The sequence below is a fragment of the Dromiciops gliroides genome, chromosome 2, assembly GCF_019393635.1.
Source record: "Dromiciops gliroides isolate mDroGli1 chromosome 2, mDroGli1.pri, whole genome shotgun sequence".
Classification (NCBI taxonomy): domain Eukaryota; kingdom Metazoa; phylum Chordata; class Mammalia; order Microbiotheria; family Microbiotheriidae; genus Dromiciops; species Dromiciops gliroides.
In genome coordinates, this window is record NC_057862.1 from 102,289,492 (window position 1) to 102,312,718 (window position 23,227).

At 35.8% G+C, this 23,227-nt stretch overlaps 1 protein-coding gene across 1 annotated transcript in view; it reads right to left on the reverse strand.

The window, feature by feature from the left end:
• SHOC2 (SHOC2 leucine rich repeat scaffold protein) overlaps positions 1–23,227 on the reverse strand; it is a 144,830-nt gene that overhangs the window by 47,892 nt on the left and 73,711 nt on the right. Inside the window, 3 exon segments of the mRNA XM_043985365.1 lie at positions 13,340–13,388; positions 13,391–13,441; positions 13,444–13,473. Of these exon segments, the coding sequence (XP_043841300.1) occupies positions 13,340–13,388; positions 13,391–13,441; positions 13,444–13,473 (130 nt within the window).

Sequence of the window (23,227 nt, forward strand, 5' to 3'; positions counted from 1 at the left end):
GTGTTAGGTGTTAAGGGAGGAAAAAAACCCACTCAAGTGAAATGATCCTTGCCTCCAAGGAGCTTATTTTCTACTGAGGGTATATAACATATTCATAGATAAGTAAATAAAGCATAGATACAAAATAAATACAAAACTATTGCTAGTTATGATTGGGAAGAGGGACAGGGCACTAACAATTGGAATAATCAAGAAGGTACCTTCTTGAATAAGGTGCCACATGAGCTGAGCCTTGACTAGAGCTAGGGTGAGAGGTGAGAAGAGGAAGTATTCTAGGAATAAGGAACAGCTGGTGCAAAAACATGGAGATGAGCAGTGGAATGTAACATACAAAAAGTGAAGGAAAGTAATAAGTATCCTTTAAAGGTGGGTTGAAGCTAGATATGAAAAACTTTAAATGCAAAGTTTGTCTATTATCCTAGAGGCAAAATACAAAGCCATTCGAACTTCTTAAGCAACGGAATGGCAAGGTCATTCCACTTTAGACTGACAAATATTCAGATTCCTCACCATTTGATCCTGGCTCCTCTTCTAGGGTAGAAAACATAAATGAATGTGGGCAGCTAAAATTAGCCCTGGGCTTTCAGGTTTTTTCTCTGCATGAGCCTGGCTGGCGCCCCTTCCCCTCTGCTTCAGGGGTCCGGCTGAAAAGCCCCGTGGGGCTTGGAGCCTTCAGGGGCAGTGGCCAGGCTGGACAGCTGTGGAAAGCCCCAGCTCCCTGAGGGGATATACGCTGGCCCCTGGCTCGGCCTGTGCAGAGGGGCCCCAGGGGCGAAGAAGGGGCACTATTCCCTCCAGCCCCCAGTCATGGCCCTAGCACAGCCAACCAATTAGCTTGGTATGTGTGGGGACTTGGCCCCGGGGTTCCCAATGAGAGAGGCCTTTTATATACTGGGAAGTTAGACGGTCATGGGCACACTACAGGGATGCTAGGGAGACAGAGAGAGGAGAGCTAACGAGAAGGTAGAGATGCAGGGGGTTGCTACAGAGAAAGAAGTCAGACAGTGAAGGGGATGTAGTGAAGATGCTAAGAGGTCAGTCGGGAGGAAGAGTGAAAGGACATAGGGAAGACTGAGAAAGGGGAGCTCAGATGGGTTGTAAGCAGGCAGCAGCAGGAGAGAAAGTTAAAAGAGAAAGTGGAGAGTTCAGTTGGCAGAAATTCACATATAAATAAACCCCGGTATTTACTTAAATTGTAAGAGGCTTCTTAATCTTTTTTCTTGTAGTCTGGGAGAATCAGTGGGGGAGTTTTTAAACAGCCCTTGCAGACTGGCTTAGGCAGCTAATAGCCTGCTATAGCTTTGCCATTTAAAAGCAGTCAGATAGCCGGCCAGGAGTTCACAGATTAGGCCCCAGTTAATATAATTTTTACATGAAAAATTCAAATAAATTACTATCTGTAAAAATTTAATAATGGGGAAATGATCACTCATTTTGGTTTTTAATATTCCTGTTTCCTAAGAAATTTTTAATATATTTCAACAACAGGTCATATAGGATGCTCCAAAAAAGAGTTATTTATCTTGTTTTGAAATAACAAAGTTTTACCACTACCATAGCACAGAAATAAGTACTAGTAACAGTAACAAACTCCAAAACCTGGTTTAGCCCCTGACTCCTTGGGCTCCTTCTAGACCTCTGCCCCAGTATCCTCCTTTAAGTGGGCAATACCCTCTACTTCTAAAATCTCCTCTGATTGTGATTTCATCCCCAAACCTCCATCTGCCAAGTCAGTCAAGCATCCTCTGAACTTGGTTCAGTCCAAGACATCTCAGATTATATGGACCTTGGCCTCTAGGGTTCCCCTCTTTCCCCCCTCCAATTTTCAGCTTCCTTTTATATATTGTCTTCAACTATTAGAATGCAAGGTCCTTGTCAGCCACTTGTTTTGATTTTTGCTTGCAATTGTATTCCTAGCACTTAGCACAATGCCTGACACAGAACAAATGCTTACTTGACAACAATATTGCTGTTGTTGTTTGTCCTTTGCTTCAGAGAGGACCAAAGGCATCATGGGGTGATATTCTGAATGACCCAGGAATTGGATTTAAACGAGGCAGAGTTGCACATAATCATCAGCCTCGCTCTTTCTTCCAGAGTCATCAAAGTCCAGTGGCAAGACAGAAGTCAGAATGATGTGATGGCCCAGGATGCAGGGGATGACATTGGCATCTTCAATGTCTGACCAAGCTCTAAGCACTCCACAGCACTTACTTCAGCAAATTCATAGCTGTTGGAACAAATTGTTCTCATCTACCCACTCCACTGGGGAAGTCTTCACATGCTTAGTTAGTTAGGGGGGTGACTAACAACAGCATACAAAATAATTACTTTTGAGAAAAGAGGTTAATGTGAAAGTGTGACCACCTGAAGACCTAAAATAAATCTGAGAAAAACAAAATTTGCCAGGAAATATTTCATTTCCTTGTGTAAAGGGTATTCAGGGGAAGTAAGGTCCTCTAACCTTTCTTCCATCCTTAAAATTGCGTGAGATTTCTTCTTGAACTGATGATGTCTTTGATAAGGTACAAATTCATCTTACCCTGGATACTCCTTGGCATCACACTGAAGACAACCTATTCATAGTCAGTTTGGGGACACTTGAGCTACAGCTTGAACTTAGATGAAGATGTTTAAAAAGAGACAGAGAGACCCAGAGCTAACACAAGCCAAAAGAAGCTAGTCAGAGATATAGTCATCAATTCACTGGAAGGAAATTTATACAACCAGTCCCTTCTTTCCCTCAGAGAACCACATGGCCCCTGAGATATCAGCACACAGAGAAAGTGGTAGAATGGCAAGGAGTTCCTAGGCCATGTGAGAAGCTGCAGGAACTTGAGCCTATAGTAGTCAAGCTGCAGAGCCAGAGTACTGGAGGATACTGGACAATAATAATAATAAGCACTTTACAGTTTAAGGTTTGCAAAACAATTTAATTATTATATTTGATGCACAATGTGACCCTGTGAAGGAACTGTTATTATCCTCATTTTACACATGAATTAACTGAGGTTTATATGAGGTTAAGTGACTTGACCAAGATTACACAGCTAGCAAATGAGTCATGGAAAGTCTCAAACTCAGGTCTTTATGATTACAAATCCAGTACTCAGCCTCCTGGACCCAAAGAGAGAATTCTTGGGCAATACCAAGTTCCTAGATCAATTAAAGGAATGCCTGAGCCATGGAGGAGCTAAAGCTGAGGAGCAGCAAGAGACACATCCGTGATGTAAAATAATAAATTCAAACTTTGTACTTTACTAGTACTATAAGTTATGTAGATTATAAGGGTTCCAGGGGAAAAGGGCCAATTGTCTAGCAACCTTATGTGCTTGGAGGATTCTAACATGCCATAAGGAATCAAATCTCTAACAACCCTTTGTAGGGAATTGGTTCTTAGTACCATAACTCTGGAAGATTATTTTCAGCATTAAGTGAAATAAAACTTTCTGAAAAAGGAAAGAGGATTTTCCTAATTTCTCAAAGACTTGGGAGCAAGTCCTTTGTGTTTCTATATTTTTAGCTGGGTTAAATAAAAGTTACCTTACATTTAATGTTTTATTAGCCCAGTACTTATAAACAGGAACTGAAGGCTCATTAACCTTGAGAAAATCAAATTGATTCTATTTTGTAACTGATTCTATACTGTATCAGTGCCAACATTTTGCATAGCAGCCTAAGTCAAGTTTCTTTGTCTGAGTTAAGTTCAGAAGTTCAGGAGTTCAGAAGGTCACTTTTCCTCTCTAAGTTTGAAAGTTCAGTTTCCCGATAAATCACTTTAATTAAAAGAAAACCCACCACTTCTATAACACTAGCTGCCCTTGTACAATTAAAAGAAATCCATTATCTATATACTATTAGTTATTCTTGCAGGTGGACTAAATCAATCAGAATTTTCTAGATGGAAGGAGTTATTGCTAGCCCACATTTCCAATTTCCAGCAAATCATATTGTCCCCAATGCCTGTTTTGCTTCAGATTTTATAACCAATCCTACTGATTTCCCCATCTATGATGATGCTACCTTCCAGTTTTTGAATTTCTTCCTTTCCTTTGTAAAAAGGATTTGTTTGCCCTAATTTGGGGTCTTTTGGTTTGCTAAGGAGCAAGCCTTACCAATAAATCGAATATGCTGGGAGCTTTGTGCCTCAGTTTGCCTTAACTTCAATCACAAGTGGTGACTCCACAAGTACCAAGGGAGGGAGGCTGATCCCTGGGGCAGCCTCTAAGAATAACTCCCTTTTAGAATACTCAGGTGGAACTTTTCACCAAGGGATTTCTCTACAGAGGACTGCACCAGAAGCCTAATCCCCCCTCCAGTTCTAACTTTTCTGAGTCAAGCTAAGCCTCCCATACTGTCAAGGAAATTGTGACGTTGCTTTTTTTCTTTTGGTGTTTTGTCTGTTTTGTGAATTCTTGTCAAAAAGAAAAGGAGATAAAAAAAAAACAACAGGAAATCTCCCTGAAAGACTGACCCCTTGGAAACCCCCTTTTTTTTTTCCCTTCAAGGAGGATTACCAGTTCAGTCTGAGAGGAAACATAAGGTGCTTGCTATCAACACACCTTTAGAGAAGTCATTACTGAACCCTTGAGGATTTTTTCTCTGCAAGGTGGAGGTTCCTGGTACAAGACCGGGGGGACAGTAAAGGACACTACCTATTTAGGAAGGTGTTGGGAAAGCCTGGAAATAGATTCTTCCTGGTCAGAAAAGGGGATAAAAACAGCTCAAAAAGATTAATCTGAATAATTCAAAAGTCTCACTAGACCATCTAGGGACCACCCTTACCCAAAATGGACAAAGAAAATAAGAAAATCCCAAATTTGGCCTGAAAAAGGACTTCTACTTGACTTGTGCACATCAATTTTTTTTTCTAATTCTTTTTTTTAATTTTTGTGAGGCAATTGGTGTTAAGTGACTTGCCCAGGGTCACACAGCTAGTAAGTGTTAATTGTCTGAGGTCAGGATTTGAACTCAGGTACTCCTGACTCCAGGGCCAGTGTTCTATCCACTGCACCACCTAGCTGCCCCATGCACATCAATTTTTAAGCACTTCTGTGTCTGTCTTGTCACATTATCTATGTTGGTAAGTCAAATTAAGCTTTTTCCTGAGGCCTTATCAGCCAAAGGAGAAAAAGTGGAAAATCTCTCCCTACCTTATGACTCTGGTCAAGTTAGAAGGCAGGCGAGACACACAGACAAGAAGGAATCTTTGTTCAGTAGTCTGCAGAAATTTGTAGCATTCTAAAATGAGAGACTAAACTTTGTGACTGAAATGTAAGGTCTCACTGAATTTCCAAATTGTGGTTTGAATGTTTTTTTATAAATGTTGAAATGTTTTAGTAAATTCTGAGGTATTTTCTGTAGAATGTTTGAAAGAAAAATGAGACTAGAACTGTGAAAGTTATGGGAAACAACACTAAGGACTTTTATCACTCTATTTCCAGAAAGTAACAATTTTACTGTTTTAGTGGAAGAAGGAAGGTAATTTCAAACTAACCAAAGCTAGTTTGAAAGTAGTATCAGTAGTATCCCATCCAAAATAGGAGGGGGGGAAAAACAGGCTTCCACTTTGCAGTTTAAATTTATTTGGTGTTTAAGAACTGACTATTAACTCTTTCCTGGTTCACAAAATGAGAAAGGTTTGTATAAATCAGGGAGCAAGTGAAGAATAAGTAAAATTTAATTCATAAAAGTGCTTTGGTGTTATCTTTGTACTTTCTTCTGTGAATGATAGAACAGAACTAATTAGTTAGGTAAACTAGAAGCAAGGACATCAAGAGAAATTAGATAAGGCCATGTGTTTGTAACTCTTAAGAACCCCAAAGGCAACAGTATTGCAATCTACTGGAGTTGTGTAAAAAAAAAAAAATTTGTGTGTGTCAAATTTCAAAGGAGAAACTTAGTGGAGGGAAGATGGGTTCTACAGATAGTCTAGGATGTGATTGGGAAATGAAGACTAGAGGAATTGAGAAAGTGGAAAAGGTGTTGGATCAGCATATGAAAGGAGAACAAGTAAGATTCAGTTTTCAGGGTTTCCATTAAAGTCCACTGGAAGGATACATAGAGAAAAGAAGAAAGAAAGTTTAAGCAAGTAGAGTGTGTAAGTAAATGGGGTTTGGAGGTGTTTTTTAAAAGAGTATGAGTGAAATTTTTGATTTCTCAAGAAAAGAACAATATGGATGATTATTTGTTATGATATGGAAACTATAGTTTGCAACATGGAATTATTTGAAAATAGTATACCCAAAATTCTGTCCTTGAAAAACATTAGAAGAATATATTTTAGTTATGTCGGAAATAAAATATCCTATGGTCTTAAAAGCAGGAGGTTGGGAATGCATGGTCATCACAGAAAGTCCCTTAGTTTGAAAAGAACAACAACAAAACACAACAGAGAACGTTAATGTCTTGGGAAGGTGAGGCTACCCTCTTTAAGTATTTAAGTGGTTTAGGTTGAGAAAAGAGAAATGATTGATTTGGCTCTCTGGGTGACTTAAAAGAGAAATAAAAGAAAGTTAAGTTATGAGGAGCTGGGAGTGTCACCATGAATCTGCGAGAATGAACTAACTAATAACAATGGGCTCTAAATTTTAAAGTACTACTAACTAAAGGCCCCTGGGAAACCTTTTTTTTTTTTAAGATTTTAAATATTACCATTAGTGATTAAAAAAGCAGATTTGATTTGGATAGAATTTTGTTCTGAAACTAAATAGGATAACTCTGGTAAATTAGAACTTAATACAAAGTATATACCATTTAACATTAATATAATCATGACTCTGAAAAACCTAAGTCAAAATCTGGTTCTCAGACATTTTTTAGCTGTGTGACCCAAAGCAAGTTACCTTACCTGTTTACCTCAGTTTCCTAATCTGTAAAGGAGGTAAATCATAGCACCCACCTCCAAGGATTGCTGTGAGGATAAAAATGATAGAATAATTTTTAAATGCTTAACATGATGCCTGGCACATGGTAAGCATTATATAAATGTCACCTATTATTATTACTATTATTTTTTTTAATTGAATATAATTATCCCAAATTAGGTAACTCTACATTGGCTTTTAAATGTAATTAGTATAAAATACTAAAGGTGATAAAATGAATATCTTTCTTCATAAGATAATTTGGAAATGCAGTTGACTGAACTGCTATCATCTAACTAGTAATAAGTTTTGTTTCATAATATTGTATATGACATTATTATATTTCTAAACTTTCTTGTATTGTGAATTTTGGGAGATCTCTGTATAAGGAATATTGTTAAAAAGTTAATGCAATTGTATCACTAGAAAATTTAAGTCTTCTGATTTGGATGACGGGAAATTAAGTTATTAGAGGTTATTGTTTTAATGTTAAAACATATCAAGTTTTTAATTGGGTATATTTTAAAAGGGAAGAATAATGATTACTTACTTTGTGGGAAAAGAGAAAAAAAGATGAATTTATAAAATCTCCTTATTTGCAAACTTCCAGGTTTCTTGGGACCATCTGCTTGGACAAGGATCATAAAATCTTATAAGCCATGCATGCTAAATGTTGTGAAGTTTTAAATAATGGATCTGGTATACAGAGATCCCCCCTTCCATTACAAACACTTTTTTTTTTTGATGGGGCAATGGGGTTAAGTGACTAGTAAGGTGTCAAATGGTCTGAGGCTGGTATTTGAACTCAGGTCCTATTGAATCCAGCGGCGATGCTTTGACCACTGTGCACCTAGCTGCCCCCTACAAACACTTTTTTGCCAAAAACAGGGAGGATTTGCAAGTTTGTTTACAGTATAGAAGTGATTTTATGATTTGTAATTATGAAAATTATGGAGTTGTGCCCCACATACTATATATTGAAATTACATGTTGGATGAATTTAGTCTCAACAGACAATATTTTTTCTTTAGGGATTTAATATACAATAACTTTAAGAGATGGATATATGTTAGTGTGGAAGCATACTACAGCCAGTGTTTTTCTGGGTTTTTGAGTGACCTATCAGTATATATCTATGTGGAACTTCCAGAAACATAATCATTTTCTTAATTCCTACTGATTGATTTTATACCAGGATGAGTTTAAGTTGGAGAAGAAGAAAAGAATGTTGAGTGAATTTTTTGTATTAGGACTAGTAAATTTTATTTGGCTAATTCTGTCTGCAACAATATGAGTGTATAATAGTTATGCTTTCACATCGAGGGGGTTTTGGAGTGCAGTGCCCCATACTCATGGATAATCTGCATAAAATTTTTTGGACTGTCCTTTGTCCCAAAGAAAATCTAAGATTCTTTAGCTTTGTGTTTTGTCTGCGAGATTTTCACATTCTTTTTGCAAACTCTTAACTTTTTATTTTAACTTTAAAAAAGAAATTAAGTATATTTAATGGTATTAAAAGATAAAATATGTTGATATCATACTACATATTTTTTATGAATTTCTTTATTTTCTAAACCTTTTCTGTGTCGTCTGCTGGCCTTCATTGTGTCATCTGCAACTTCTACAAAACTCCCAAAAAATTTCCATTTACAGTAATTTCTTATGTAATCCACAATATATTCAAAACATGAAAGGGAAAGTCACAATGTGAAACTGTAATAACTGTATCTAGCCCTAAGTATGATTGGTGAAACTTGCTATTTGAGGTAAAATCTCTTAGGGCTTCTATTTGATTTTATTTTTAGTTAAGAATTTTTAGTTAAGAATTCAGTATAAATGTTTTAAGTATCATTAAGTTAATAATCACTATTTGAGGGAAATGCCACAAGCTGCTCAAAGGGAGTGTGATCTAAAAACTGCAGGTTAGATGTCTGTATCTGAGAAAAGTTGAAGGAGATAACCTTGGCATAGTCAAAGGTAAAAATCCTCTTGACTCAGGTTTCCCCAATCATCATTTCCTTTTTTAACAGGACTGTTTCCCACCTGATTAATTCAGAACCTAGCCATTATTACTCATGTAAATAATGTGGAACTTTGCTGTATTGATTAGATGGTCAAAATAGCAACTAACAATTTTACTTGAAATCAAACAGAACTAAAGATGTTTTATCCTATTATACTATGCTGAGTCAATCTGTTTCTTATGCTTAGGCATGGATGGACTGGTCTTGATGCTGTTACAATTATGTCCCTATTCTTCTTTTCATAGCAAATATCTCTAACAATGGCAGGTAAAGCTGTAATTTTTTAATAATGAATCTTGTTATAGTACTCCAAGACTTCTGAGTTAAATAAGCTCTTACTGTGTTCACTCTAAACTGGTAGTCAAATCAATAGCATAAGAAACTAAGAAACTGAGTTTTACGTTTGCCATCACCTCACTAGTACTTATGCTTTGGAGATAATACTCTCCTAAATGGTGAACTGTGAAAAGATGCAAAAATTTTCTAATAAGAAAAGATGTCAAATGGAGTTTTTTTTTAATTAAATAGAGTAGGCAACTTTAAGAAAACAACAGGATCAAACTATTTTCTCTAAGAACTAGAATATATAAATTGTATATAACTGGCTTCCGATCTTTCTAATGGGATCTTTAAAAATTCGGATTAAGGATTTACATATAATATTGCATCTGTGAAGAGGGTAAAATTGTTTCCCTATTTGAAGTACCTATGTGATCATTTTAAGAAAAAGAAGGACTCATTTTACAATTCTAGCTATCATAGATTCTTTCTAAGATTCTTCCATTCAGCTTGTTGTTGGCACTATTCATATGAGCTATCAGGTTTACGTAAAGAGAAATAAAAAACTGAAATTCTCTGAATTTTCAAGTGATTTATGGGCTTCTAATTTGGTGTTCTTTTAGCTCTGTTGTTAATAGGATCAGAAATCATAGGCTTTAATAAGCTGGCTTTCACCACTGAACTAGTTATTGGAAAAAGGAAATTTAGAAGGTCTGTACTAAAACTGTATTGAGTTTTATTACTGGCAGATTTTAGAATTATTTAGGGGATCTCTGCAGGTGACTTAGAAACAGAGAAGCAGATCTCTCAAGGAGGAGCCTCCTTCAGAGCAGCCCTGGAAATGAGACCTATTCCAGAATGTCCAACAAAAGATATTTCCAGGGACCAGATGACTACATGGTACATGAGGGACTCAAAATTTAACATTCTGATTAAATGGACATTGGGGATTGGTTAATTAGGATGTTATTTAATTCTAATAATATTATTGTGTTACTTTGGCTTTTTCTTCAAGGTGTTTATGTCTGAGTTTTCTTGGTGACATGTATATCTCATATATCAAATTAGTTCAAGGTAAGCCCTATAAGTAATACAAATTTCTCACTTGAAATTGTGAAGTTCATTCAGGCCACAAGTGAGCCTATCTTCTCCCTCCAAATTGAGGGAGATTCTTTAGTTCAAATGGTTTTACAAAATTAAATGATTCTGGACCTCCTCACCACTACACAAGGAGGACCCTATGCTATGATTAGTCACTCTTGTTGTTCTTACATTAACCAGCCAAGAGAAATTATGACAAACCTACATAAGATCCAATGAGTTACAGCAGAAACCTAACTACCTTCCCCAGGTGGAAACCTTCTTAGTTGATTCTGGCTACTGAGTTATGACCTGTTAGCCCATTATTGGTAAATGGACCCTTACTGACCTGTCTTGTTACTCTTTTTAGACTAAGCCTTAGTTATTGTGTGTAAAACATTTTTAGACTAGCCCAGAAAAGCTTATGGTAACAGACACCACTGATTGTGACTTATACTACAATTCTCTATAGAATTAGTTTATAGATGGGTGATCCATGTAAGTCATGTGTCCATTGATAAATGGAGGAACTGAGAAAATAAAATTGACTCTATTTTGTAATTGATTTTATTCTTTATCACTGCCAAAATTTTGCATAACTGCCCAAATCAAGTGCCTTTGTTTCTGAATTAAATTAAGAAGTTCGTGAGTTCAGAAGTCACATTTCTCTTTGAGTTAACTTTGAAAGTTCAGTTTCCTTAAACTCACTTTAAAATACTAGCTGCCGGGGTGGCTAGGTGGCGCAGTGGGATAAAGCACCGGCCCTGGATTCAGGAGTACCTGAGTTCAAATCCAGCCTCAGACACTTCGACACTACTAGCTGTGTGACCCTGGGCAAGTCACTTAACCCCCATTGCCCTGCAAAAAAAAAAAAAAATACTAGCTGCCTTGTACAATTAGAAGGAATCTGTGTCTATATGCCAATTTGTTATTCTTACAGGTGAATTAAATTAATCAGAATTCCTAGATAGAAGGAGGAGTTGTTGCTAGCCCCACATTCCCAATTTCCAGCCAGTCATATATGTTCCCAATGCCTGTGATGCTTCAGATTTTGTAACCAATCCTCTGTTTTCTCCATCTATAAGATTCCCTTCCAGTTTCTGAATGCTCCTTCTTTTCTCTGTAAAAATGATCTGTCCTAATTTGTGGTCTTTTGGTTTGCTAAGGAGCTAAAGACCCCTTTTATTGGTAACTGCTAGCCACTTACCAATAAAGTGAATATGCTGCGGAGCTTTGTGCCTCAATTCACCTTACTTTCAATCACAACCTCTTCCCTAAAAAGCAGTTGAGATAGAACCTCAAATTCTGATGTTCCCAGGCAAAACGTCGCGTGGAAGGACAAGAAGAAAAAAGATTGTGATTAAAAAGAAGCCCCAAGTTTGAACCTCATGCACAGACTCAGAGCTGCAGTTCTAAATAACAGCTTACAACTGTTTAATGATTTGTATATTATGAAATACAACAAAATAAAATACTTGAAAGCAGATAAAAACAGCAGGAGAGAACTGGTTAAAATATATAAAAATATTTATGAGGTAGAATGTTCTTACATATTATATGTTTTTAAAGCATTCAAAAATATTACATATGCACTCTCAATACTTCAATTTTTTAATGGATCTGTGATGTAATAAAATGTATTGATCCTGCAACAGCACAGATTGTAACCTACCTGACATTTTTAAAAATGCAACTCTTATTCTTGTCCTCCCATAATCATTTAAAGAAGATTCTACTCAATATGCTGGAAAACCTTTCCATTAGGTCACTTACCCGTGGATACCACAGCAATAGTTGGTCTATCCCATCTACATGGCATCTTTTCTAATCATACATTTTCTAGATGATTTATGTCTTGTGTGAATGTCATCACCAGTAATATGTCAGATCATATATTTATGTCTACCATGAATCTCTGTATTGATCTGTGGGTCACCTAGAATTTTTTATTTTTTATAGGCTATGATTTTCCCTTATTTGCAGCCATGTAGTAGCTCCAAAAGAACAAGACATGTCAACCTCAAAATATTTCTTTCTCCCTGAGATTTTTTTCATAAGCAATTAATTTAATTAAAGTCTAAAACTGTGGAATAGGATAGTACAACTCATCAGCAGATTTAGCTTTTGGATTACTGTGTTTTTAAAGGTGATCCTAATGAAAGAATTATAAGGAACATTAGACTTTAAACCTGAGTCATTCATACAAATCCAAAATGCAAAAACAAATAGTATTCAAATAAAATTAGAAAATAGAACTTCTAAGTATTGTGTAATAAAATTATGAAAACTTAATACTAATGGAAATTTTTTAAGTCAAAAAGCATTACATATCTTTATGCCATCACTGGCTCAAAATGGTATAAATTTTTAAAACCTATACACTGTTCTCTCTAAAAGCATACATATAAACAAATACACGAAAATACCACTGATAAGTTCAATTCAATCACTGGAGCTTAGTTAAATATTTATAAACACATTTTGAACTTCCTTAAGAAGTCTGAATCTACCACATTTTGAAATTGAATAGCATTTATTTTATTCTTCCATCAGTCCTATGATTACTTAAATGGGAAGAAGACATCCCATCTTTAAGCCTGTGGCAAATTTCTAAATTAAAGAATCTGTTTATAATTTTACTTCTTTTTCATAGATTTCACAGGCAGTCTTTTTTATTTTTGCAGGGCAATGAGGGTTAAGTGACTTGCCCAGAGTCACACAGCTAGTAAGTGTCAAGTGTCTGAGGCCAGATTTGAACTCAGGTCCTACTGAATCCAGGGTCGGTGCTTTATCCACTGTGCCACCAAGCTGCCCCAAGCAATCTTTGAATGATAATACAAAGGGTAATTTTTTTTAATTTTGGCAAATCAATTGTTTGTCCTTCATTTTTAAATTCAATTAAGCAAAATTCCTAAAAATCAGCTCTCTTTGCCTTCATGAAATTGTTAATTCAGTTTTCAAAATATTATCATTTAGAAATGACACTCATCATTTAAATTTGTGTTGGTAAGAAGATAATTCTCCCCTGTGAAATAAATTTCAGACTTAATTGCAAATCTAAATGTTTCCCAGTATTCTTTCAACCTCTATATAGTGTCAGGAAGATCCAAGAGTTCATTGTGCTGCAAGTCAAGGTTGTGATTTGAGTGCAGGTTCAATCTCCTTTGGATAGGTGCTCCAGTTGATTGTGAGTACATCCAAGGTTATGAGGTTACATAATTCACCTATGAATTGAATAATAAATTAACATTAGTATTACTGTAACCACACAAAAGTGGGCACTATCTGGATAATGCTAGTAAGCAGAAATACTTTTTAAAAACAAAAAATGGTTACAAATACTTCTAAAAATTCTTAAGTCATATCAACATAGCACTTTTCTATAAAAACGTTTTTGTGGAACGCAAAGTTACACTTAGATTACAAGGAACTAATTCTATGAAAAATATCAGCATCCTTACACATACACTTGTTATAAAAGGTCAATGACACAAAATGAAATCTTTATTTCAAAATGTTAACTGATAAAGTTGAAATAAACTTGCTTTGTATGAAGATTTTGCTATATTATTTTTAAACTGTAATAAATAACTGGCCTTAATAAGATGCTTATTTAATTTTACAAAGAGTATTTTGTATTTTTTCACAACTACTTTTAAAACAAGACTTCCTCAAACTAATCATAGTACACTTTTCTGTAATAAAAGCACCATCAGTTTGATTTATGGGTCACAACATTTAAAAAATTTTTTTAAGTAATAAACATTTTTATTTATAGTTTGAGGTTCCAATTTTTATCCCTCCCCTCCCTGAGGCAGTAAGCAATCAGATATGGGTTATACATTTACAATTATGTAAAACATTACCATATTAGTCATTTTGTATAAGAAAACTTGAATAAAAGAAAAAATGAAGAAAGTGAAAATTAGCATGCTCCAGTCTGTGTTCCATCAATATAAGTTCTTTGTTTGGCGGTAGATAGTATGTTTCATCGATGGTCCTTTGAGATTGTGTTGGATCACTGTATTTTAACAATTTTTTAAAAATGGTATTTAATAATACTTTTAAAGGGGCATACTTTCCAATGTTCTGTAATTACACTGAGTGAGCCCTCTAATTCACAGTACTACTAGTTCTGTAGAAGTGAAGAGCAATCAGTCTAAAAGGATAAGATAAATTTTGTTTCCTTCCATTATTGTTCAGTCATCAGAGACTGTCATAGGGTGCAGGGACTGTAAATGGTTTTCAGAATCCTATGTTCCAATTCCTTCATTTTATGGAAGTAAAGCTGAAGAGATAACATGACTTGCACAAAGTTACACCACCACAAGGAACAGATTTTCAATCCCGGGTCCTCTAACAAGTCTAGCCTTTATCTACCATAAAACACTATTTTATCAATGAAAAAATCTTTTTCATTCTTCAGTAGTTGTTTTGGCAATTATTAACACATTTATCATACTATTCAACTAGCTTACTGAACTACTAAGAGCCTGGCTCTGCACCCACATGTGTGACCTTGGGCTTAAACTGCTTGGACATTGAGTATCTTCTTGTTTATCATGAGAGGGGTAGACAACAATGTCCTTAAAATCCATTTCAGTCCTGATCTATACTCTATGATCAGCTTTCTTCATCTTTTTCCATCATATTTTTCTCCCAACAATTAAATTCTGTTTCTGATTTGTTATACAGAGTATGATCTTAATTCTTTGCCCTTCTTACTGGTATACTCTTCTTTAATGAGCGAGGTGATGTGTTTGTGAATAAACTAAAGAAATATAGAATAAAGCCTAAATTACATGAAAATCCAGTCTTAGACCTATGATCCTTTTATTTCAAAGCATAAGATATGCAATGAAGTGGTATACCATTTTTCTTAACCAAATATTTCGCATCCTTCATATGTTTAGATTGTGCTAGTTATCTGAGAGTGATGCTAAGAAAGTCTAAGACATTCAATCCTGCCCTTTAGGGCCCTTCGTGCTAGCTGGGAAGATAAGATCAATATACAATCAAACACTGGAGTTACTACTGTGTATGAGCCTGTTCCCTGTTAGCAATAAAAAGCAGACACTAGGCAATTCCATGTTACCCAGGTGGTTATGTGTCTTTTTAACACAGAGGAAAAATGTCAAGTTCTCTTTGGTTCTTAGAGCTGCTACCTCAAACCCGCAGCTCTGCTCCTTTTCTGAAAAGGCAGTTTTCCCCACTTTCATCTAGGCATGTAGCTCTATCATACTACTCTTTTTTTTAAGTAATAAAATTTTTATTTATAGTTTTGAGTTCCAATTTTTATCCCTCCTTCCCTCTCTTCCCCTCCCCACCTCCTGAGGTGATAAGCAATCAAATATGGGTTATGCTGTATGATTATTATCCAATTAACTCTTGGCTCTAAGCCCCACTACTGAGAAAACCCTCCCTCCTACTCTTATACTGTATTTCAATGGACTTTGATTATGTGAACTATAGCAAAATAAAGAGTCAATCAAACAAGCATGGTTTAAAACTGTACAGTCTTAATTCAACCCTGAATAAAGTCTTTCATATTCCCCAATGCTAGTGTCCTGCCACCTAATTATTTTGTATGTAGCTGTATTTATTCCTTGATATTTATGTGGTAGTCAGCCAGCATTTATTAAGCGCCTACTATGTGCCAGGCACTGCAATGAGCAATAGAGGCTCCAAAGGAAGGCAAAAAGTCCTGCTCACAAGGAACTCATATTCTAATTGTGGGAGATAGATACAGGACAAATTGGATATAATCTTGAAGGGAAGGCACTAGATTTTTTCCTTTTTTTTTTTTTAATAAAGTATTTTTTTTCCATTACATGTAAAGTTAGTTCTCAACCTTTGTTTATATCAGCTTTACAATTTCAGATTTTTCTCCCTCCCTCCCCTCCATCCCCCGTCCCCTAGACAGCAGGTAATCTGATATAGGATATATATATTTTTTTTTTTAAAAATATATATACAACACAACACACACACACACACATAATAACATTAATCTATTTCTGCATTAGTCATGTTATAAGAGAAAAAAAAATCAGTGCAATGATGGAAAACCTACAAAATAGAGAAAAAAAAAAAACAACAGCATCAAAATCAAAAGAAATAGTATGGTTCATTTAGCATCTATACTCCACAGTCTTTTTTTTTTTTTCCTGGATTTGGAGATCCTCTTCCATCATGAGTTCCCTGGAACTCTTCTGTGCCATTGCATTGGTGAGAAGAATATAGTCCATCACAGTAGATCAACACTCAATGTTGATGTTACTGTGTACAATGTTCTTCTAGTTCTGCTCATCTCACTCATCATCAGCCCACGCAAGACCCTCCAGGTTTCTCTGAACTCCTCCTGCTCATCATTTCTTATAGCACAATAGTATTCCATTGTATTCACATACCACAACTTGTCCAGCCATTCCCCAATTGATGGGCACCCCCTCAACTTCCAATTCTTTGCCACCACGTAAAGAGCAGCTATAAATATTTTTGTACATGTGGGTCCCTTTCCCCCTTCCATGATTTCTTTGGGAAAAAGACCCAAAAGTGGTATTGCTGGGTCAAAGGGTATGCACAGCTTTATCGCCCTTTGGGCATAATTCCAAATTGCTCTCCAGAATGGTTGGCTCAGTTCACAGCTCCACCAACAACGGATTAGAGGCACTAAGATTAATGAGCGCTGGGAAACGGTTATTGCAGAAGGTGGGACTTTAGCTGAGATGAGAAGGAAGGCAGGGAAGTCAGGAGGTAGAGATGAGGAAGGAGAGCTTTCCAGAAATGGAGGAAATCAAGTAAAAATGCTTCCAAGTCAGGGGATGAAGTATCATGTGCATGGAAGAACAAGGAGGCCTGAGTTACTGGATTGCAAAGTACTAGAAAGATAGAAAGGGGTCAGAGTTATAAAGGGCTTGAAGGGGGCAGCTAGGTGGTGCAGTGGATAGAGCACCGGCCCTGGATTCAGGAGGACCTGAGTTCAAATCTTGCCTCAGACATTTGACACTTACTAGCTGTGTGACCTTGGGCAAGTTACTTAGCCCCAGTTGCCTCACCAAAAAAAAAAAAGGGGGGGGGCTTACATATAACCCTGCAAGTAACAGGGAGATACTAGAGTTTAATGAATTGAAGACTGGGGGCAGGGGTGTGGATATAGTCAGACACCTTTTAGGAAGATCAATCTGACAACTGAGTGGATAAATGTATTAGAGTGGAAAGAGACTTGAGGCAGGGAGACCAATCAATAGGCTATTTCAGTAGTCCAGGTATGAGGTGATAAGGGCCTATCCCAGGGGGACTGCTGTGTCAGGAAAGAAAGGAGTATATGCTAGTCATGAATAAAGATGTGAAAATAGCTCTATCAGTAAAGTAATCTGTTTCACAGAGATAGCCTGTATCAATTTGAAGCAATCAAAAGTATACCATATTTCAATAATCACCAGATTTCTACAACAGTGATTCTTAATTTTTTTCAGACTAAGATAATTTGTTATTAATTTTGTAATGGGCACTGGTAACCCCCCCTTCACCAATGGAAATCTGTACTATTTACCTATGATTTAATAGAGAAATCCTAAGGCAAATACTTGAGCACTGAAAGGTTAACTTGATTTGCCCAGACTACTAAGTGTCAGAAGTAACACTTTGAACCCAGATCTTCCTGACTCCAAATCTAGTACTTTCTCCACTATGCCTGACATTTCTTCAAGAATACTGTATGGGATTTTAAAAGCATTTTATTTTTAGTTATTGCGAATTAAAGGTTATTTTGTTCTGAGAATTTCACAATGTCACCTGGTATTACATAACTCTACTCCTAGGGCTTTTTGCTTGAGAAATAATCAGTGCAGCTATTTCACTGTGGAGACATTGACATTTAAAGTTATTTCTGCCAGAGTAACTAAAATATATTTCCCATCAACAGCAGTTTATTAGTAGCAATCAAATTAGTAGGCAACAGCTGTATTTAAGTAAGATTCTGTTTTGTCAACACTCATAAGCACTTATTACATACAAAGAACTGTTACCTACTGGGGATACAAAGACAAAAAAAAAAAACCAAATAGTCTCTGCATGCATGAAGATACTATTTATAGCCCAGGAAAATACTAACAAAAAGAAAGGCCCTAACCATACAAAAGTATTTACAGCAGTACTACTTGTCTTTCAAAAAGCTGGAAATAGATTATGTGCCCAATGATGGGGAATGGCTTAATTAATAGCCAATAGTAAGTAAATACTTATTAAGTACCTACTATGCATCAAGTTACTCAATACAGGGATATGATGGCTGTGGAATCAAAACAAAACAACACATCTGATAGGAAATTAAGAGTTAGAAATTCTGAGTCCTCTATAAAGGCAAGCTTTAGGAGGAGTTTATTGCTCAGCCCTCCAAACAGAGAGAAGAGACAACCTAATTGAGTATCAAAACTGAATCACTCTCCATGGTGATGAGACTGCAGGTGATGAGCTTATGGGGAAGCCATGATGTTTATTAGAGTCAAAAGCAAGCAAGTGCTATATGATGTTTTAACACAGCATTGTTGTAATAGAATATTATTTAGAATTCATAACAATTAATGGCTGCTATCTATGTTAAATATAAAAATCCAAAAAACACTGGAAAACCTTGTATGAGGCAATATAGAGCAAAGTTAGAATTAAAAGAACACATAAAAATTATAACTATGACAATTTTAGCCATCAATAAAGCAGTTTTAAAACAGACCATTCACAATAATTTATATGGTATACATCCTTGTCCTGCTCACAGAGAAACTTACTTATATAAAGTAAGCTCTACATGCTTTTATCCTGTTTTATATAGTATTATTATATTCTAGGAGGACTTATATAGTATATGTAAAGAAAATTTATCAATTTTTTTAAAATGAAAAGATATGGCCCCCAAAAATGAGAGTATTCAATCTTTTCTCCAATCTCCACTAATTTAAAAAAAATATATCTCTTTTCTTGCAATTACATGTAAAAACAATTTTTCAATTCTTTTTAAAACAATTTTGAGTTCTAAATCCCCTCCCCCTTCCCTGAGAAGACAAGCAATTTGATAGCAAATATATATGTGCAGTCATGCAAAACATATTCCATATTAGCCAGGTTCTGAAAGAAAACACAAAACAAAAAAATCAAGAAAATAAAGTTCTGTTTTTTTTTTTTTTAGTGAGGCAATTGGGGTTAAGTGACTTGCCCAGGGTCACACAGTAGTAAGTGTTAAGTGTCTGAGGCCAGATTTGAACTCAGGTACTCCTGACTCCAGGGCTGGTGCACTGCGCCACCTAGCTGCCCCCCCAAAATAAAGTTTTTAAAAGTATACTTCAATCTACATCCAGACTCCGTTAGTTTTTTTCTCTGGAGGTGGTTACCATTTTTTCATCATGGGTCCTTCAGAATTTTCTTTGATCACTGTATATGCTAAGAACAGCTATGTCATTAATAGTTGATCATCATACAATACTGCTGTTACAGTGTTCTGGTTCTATTCACTTAACTTTGCATCAGTTCATGTAAGTATTTTCATTTTTTTCTGAAACCATCCTATTTATCATTTCTTATAGCATAAATAGCATTCCATCACAATCATATGCCACTTGCTTCAGCAATTCCCAACTAATTAGTATTCCCTTCAACTCTTCAGTTCTTTGCCACCACAAAAAGAGCTGCTATATTTTCATACATATAGGCCCTTCTCTCTTTTTTTTTTTTTTAACACCTTTGGGATACAGTGGTATTGCTGGGTCAAAGGGTATGCACAGTTTTCTAACCTTTTTAGGCATAGTTCAAAATGTTCTACAGAATGGTCTGCAACAGTTACAACTCCCTCACGTGCACTGGTTGTCCCAATTTTTCCACATCTCCTCCAATATTTAGTCATTTTCTTTTTCTGTCATGTTAGCCAATCTGAGGGGTATAAGATGGTACCTTCAGAATGGCTCTTAATTTGCATTTCTATAATTAATAGTGATTTAGGACATTGTTTTCACATGACTATAGATAGCTTTGATTTCTTCTGTCTAAAAACTGCCTGTTCATATTCTTTGACTTCCACAAGTTTTGTTTTTTTTTTAAAAAAAAAAGGAATTATGAGTCACGAGGTAGAGCAATTATAACTTAATGCACAAAAACCACAAAACAAGAAGTCCAACAAGATGAGAACTCTAATCTTTAAGGCAGTCAGCAATGCTCTCCCATCAACCTCCATATTCCCGCAGGGCTCACAAACTGACCCATGACCCCACAGGCTTGAGCTTTGGGCACATACAGGAATTACATTCCGATTGCAGATACTGCTGGGATGCACTTTCTCACTTTAGGCATCAGACTGTGACTCTACTAATCATGCGGACCCAAAGGGGAATGATAAGGAGGGAGAGGAAATCAGGCTTCCCTAAATTATACAACCCAAACTGCAGATACACAGACCAGAACACCCAACCCCCTTTCCTCAATCCTGTTAAAAAAACAAAGAACCAAAAAACAAACAAAAAAAAACCATAGTAGGTGCTGATTCAACCCAATCAGAGAAGGATAGAATAGAAGCAAGGGAACAGCATGGGTACACCAGGCCTGAAGAAAAGAGGACTGTAATTCAAGTAGGGTCTTAGTTCTGTCCTCTCTGCCAAACCAAAGGTACTTGATATAGGAGATAAGGTTTAGTGAAAAGTAAATTCCCCAATATGAGAGAAAGGAGGAAAAAAAAAGAAAGAGCACTATGCTAAGCCCTTTGTAAACATTATTTGAATTGTGGTCCTCACAACTATGAGAGGTAGGTGCTATATTATCCCCATTTCACTGATGAGAAGACTGAGGGAGAGTGTTAGTGACTGAAGCAGGGTCAAACACATAGTAAATGTCTTAGCCCTGATTTTAATTCAGGTCTTACTGACTCCAGGCTAAGTACACTATCCACTGCCCCACCTAGCTACCCCCTAAAGAACTCAATCATAGAAGCACACCTTATGGCAGCAAAGAACTAGAAACTAAAGTGGGCTCTCATCAAGTAAGGGAATACCTGTAGTATATAAATATGATGAAGTATTATTGTAAGAATTGACAAATGAGGAATCAAAAGATCTTTATGAACTGATTTTAAGTGAAGTAGTACAATTATTATAAAAATGAAAATGAAAAGACTACTAAAAAGAAACAATTATATGCAACTATAAAGTTCATAAAGGTCCTAGAGTACAGATAATGCAACATACCTTCCTCTTTATAGCAGAGGTAAATGACTTCTAGGGCAAATAACTTCTTGTTTGTTTGGGGTTTTTTTTGATGAGGCAATTGGGGTTAAGTGACTTGCCCAGGGTCACACAGCTAGTAAGTGTATAGTGTCTGAGGCCAGATTTGAAACTCAGTTTCTCCTAAATCCAGGGCTGGTGCTCCTATCCATTGCGCCAACTAGCTGTCCAAAATAACTTCTAATAGTCACTGGTTTTGCTTAGTTATTTTTCTTTTATTATGAGAGAGGGTGCAATCTGGAATGGAGGGAGAAAGGAAATATTCTCCAGAATGATGGTGTGAAAATAATGGCTATCAATAAGAGAAATAAAATAATCTCACATGCACTAATCCACTAGGGAATTTTGGTAAAGAGACATATATACATACACACATACACACAAAACAGCCCTAATCTGTCCTGAATTCTAGTGCTATATTTGCAAAAGCCTGTGGGATATTTCTACTTGAATATCCCATAGACTTCCCAAACTTGAAACGTTCAAAATACAGCTTATTACATTTTCCCTAAAACCTAACTTTGTTCAAGGTTCAAGTGATGAGTTTTTTGAGTATGAAGAAGATATGGGCATGTTTATAGGCAGCAGGGAAGGAGACAGCAGAAATAAACAGAAGATAAGTGAGGATGATAGGGCAATCTACTGGAGGAGACAAATGGAATGGGATGGAGGACTGAACATTAATTTGCAATATACTTGGATCCAAATACATAGTCGATTTTTGTAAAAGTTGCATGTGATCCTAAGCTATAGGTGTATGTGTGTGTGTTTGTAATTTTTTCTCTATCGCATTTAGAGGCATGAATATTTTGGCTTTAGTTGCTCCAGCAATTTGTTCCATTATATCTTTTTGCTTTTTTTTTTATATTGATACAAAACTGAGATATTAAAGTCTCCTACTATTGTTGTATTACTGTCCATGTCTTCTTGTATTTCAATTAATTTTTCCTTTATGAACTTAGATGATAAAGTATTTTAAATATATGGGTTTAATGTTGATATTAATTTATTTCCTATTGTTCCTTACAGTATAATTTATTTCTGTTGTGAATTTTTTCTTTGATGTCATGATTGCAACTCCTGATATTTTTTTTAGATTCAACTGATGCATAGTAAATTTTGTTCCATTTCTCATCTTCATTTTGTACAAGTCTCTGCTTTTTAGTTGTTTCATTTAAGCAATAGATTGTGAAGTTTTGGTTTCTTATCCAATCTGTCACTCTTTTTTTTTGGTTTGTTTTTACTGTTTAATCTATTCATAAAGTTATGAGTTAGGTTTATTTTTCCCATATGTCTCTAATGTGTGTGGGGTTTTTTGAATTAGGATTTTTTTTAAATTCCTCTTCCTCATTAAATAAAGTACTTTGTCTCCAGTTGCATTCACTTAATCTATTCTAAGGAAACACTATTCTCTCAGTCTTTCTTTCCCTCCCTCATTTGTCACATCTTTCCTTACTAAGTTTTACTTATCAATTCCTTTTCTTTCTTTTATATAATCATCTAATTCTTCACTTCTTTTTAAAGCAGGCGCTGTCTTAATTTTTTGTGTTTGTATCCCTAAGACTTAGCGCAGTGCTTTACACATAGCAAATCCTTAATAAATGCTTTATTCTTTCAGTTAAGTACTTAAGTAAATTCCTCTTTACTCTACTCCCCTTCAATTTCCTTTGTTAGCTTTTTTTTCCTGAACCTTTCTCCAAAAAAGATTTCTTCA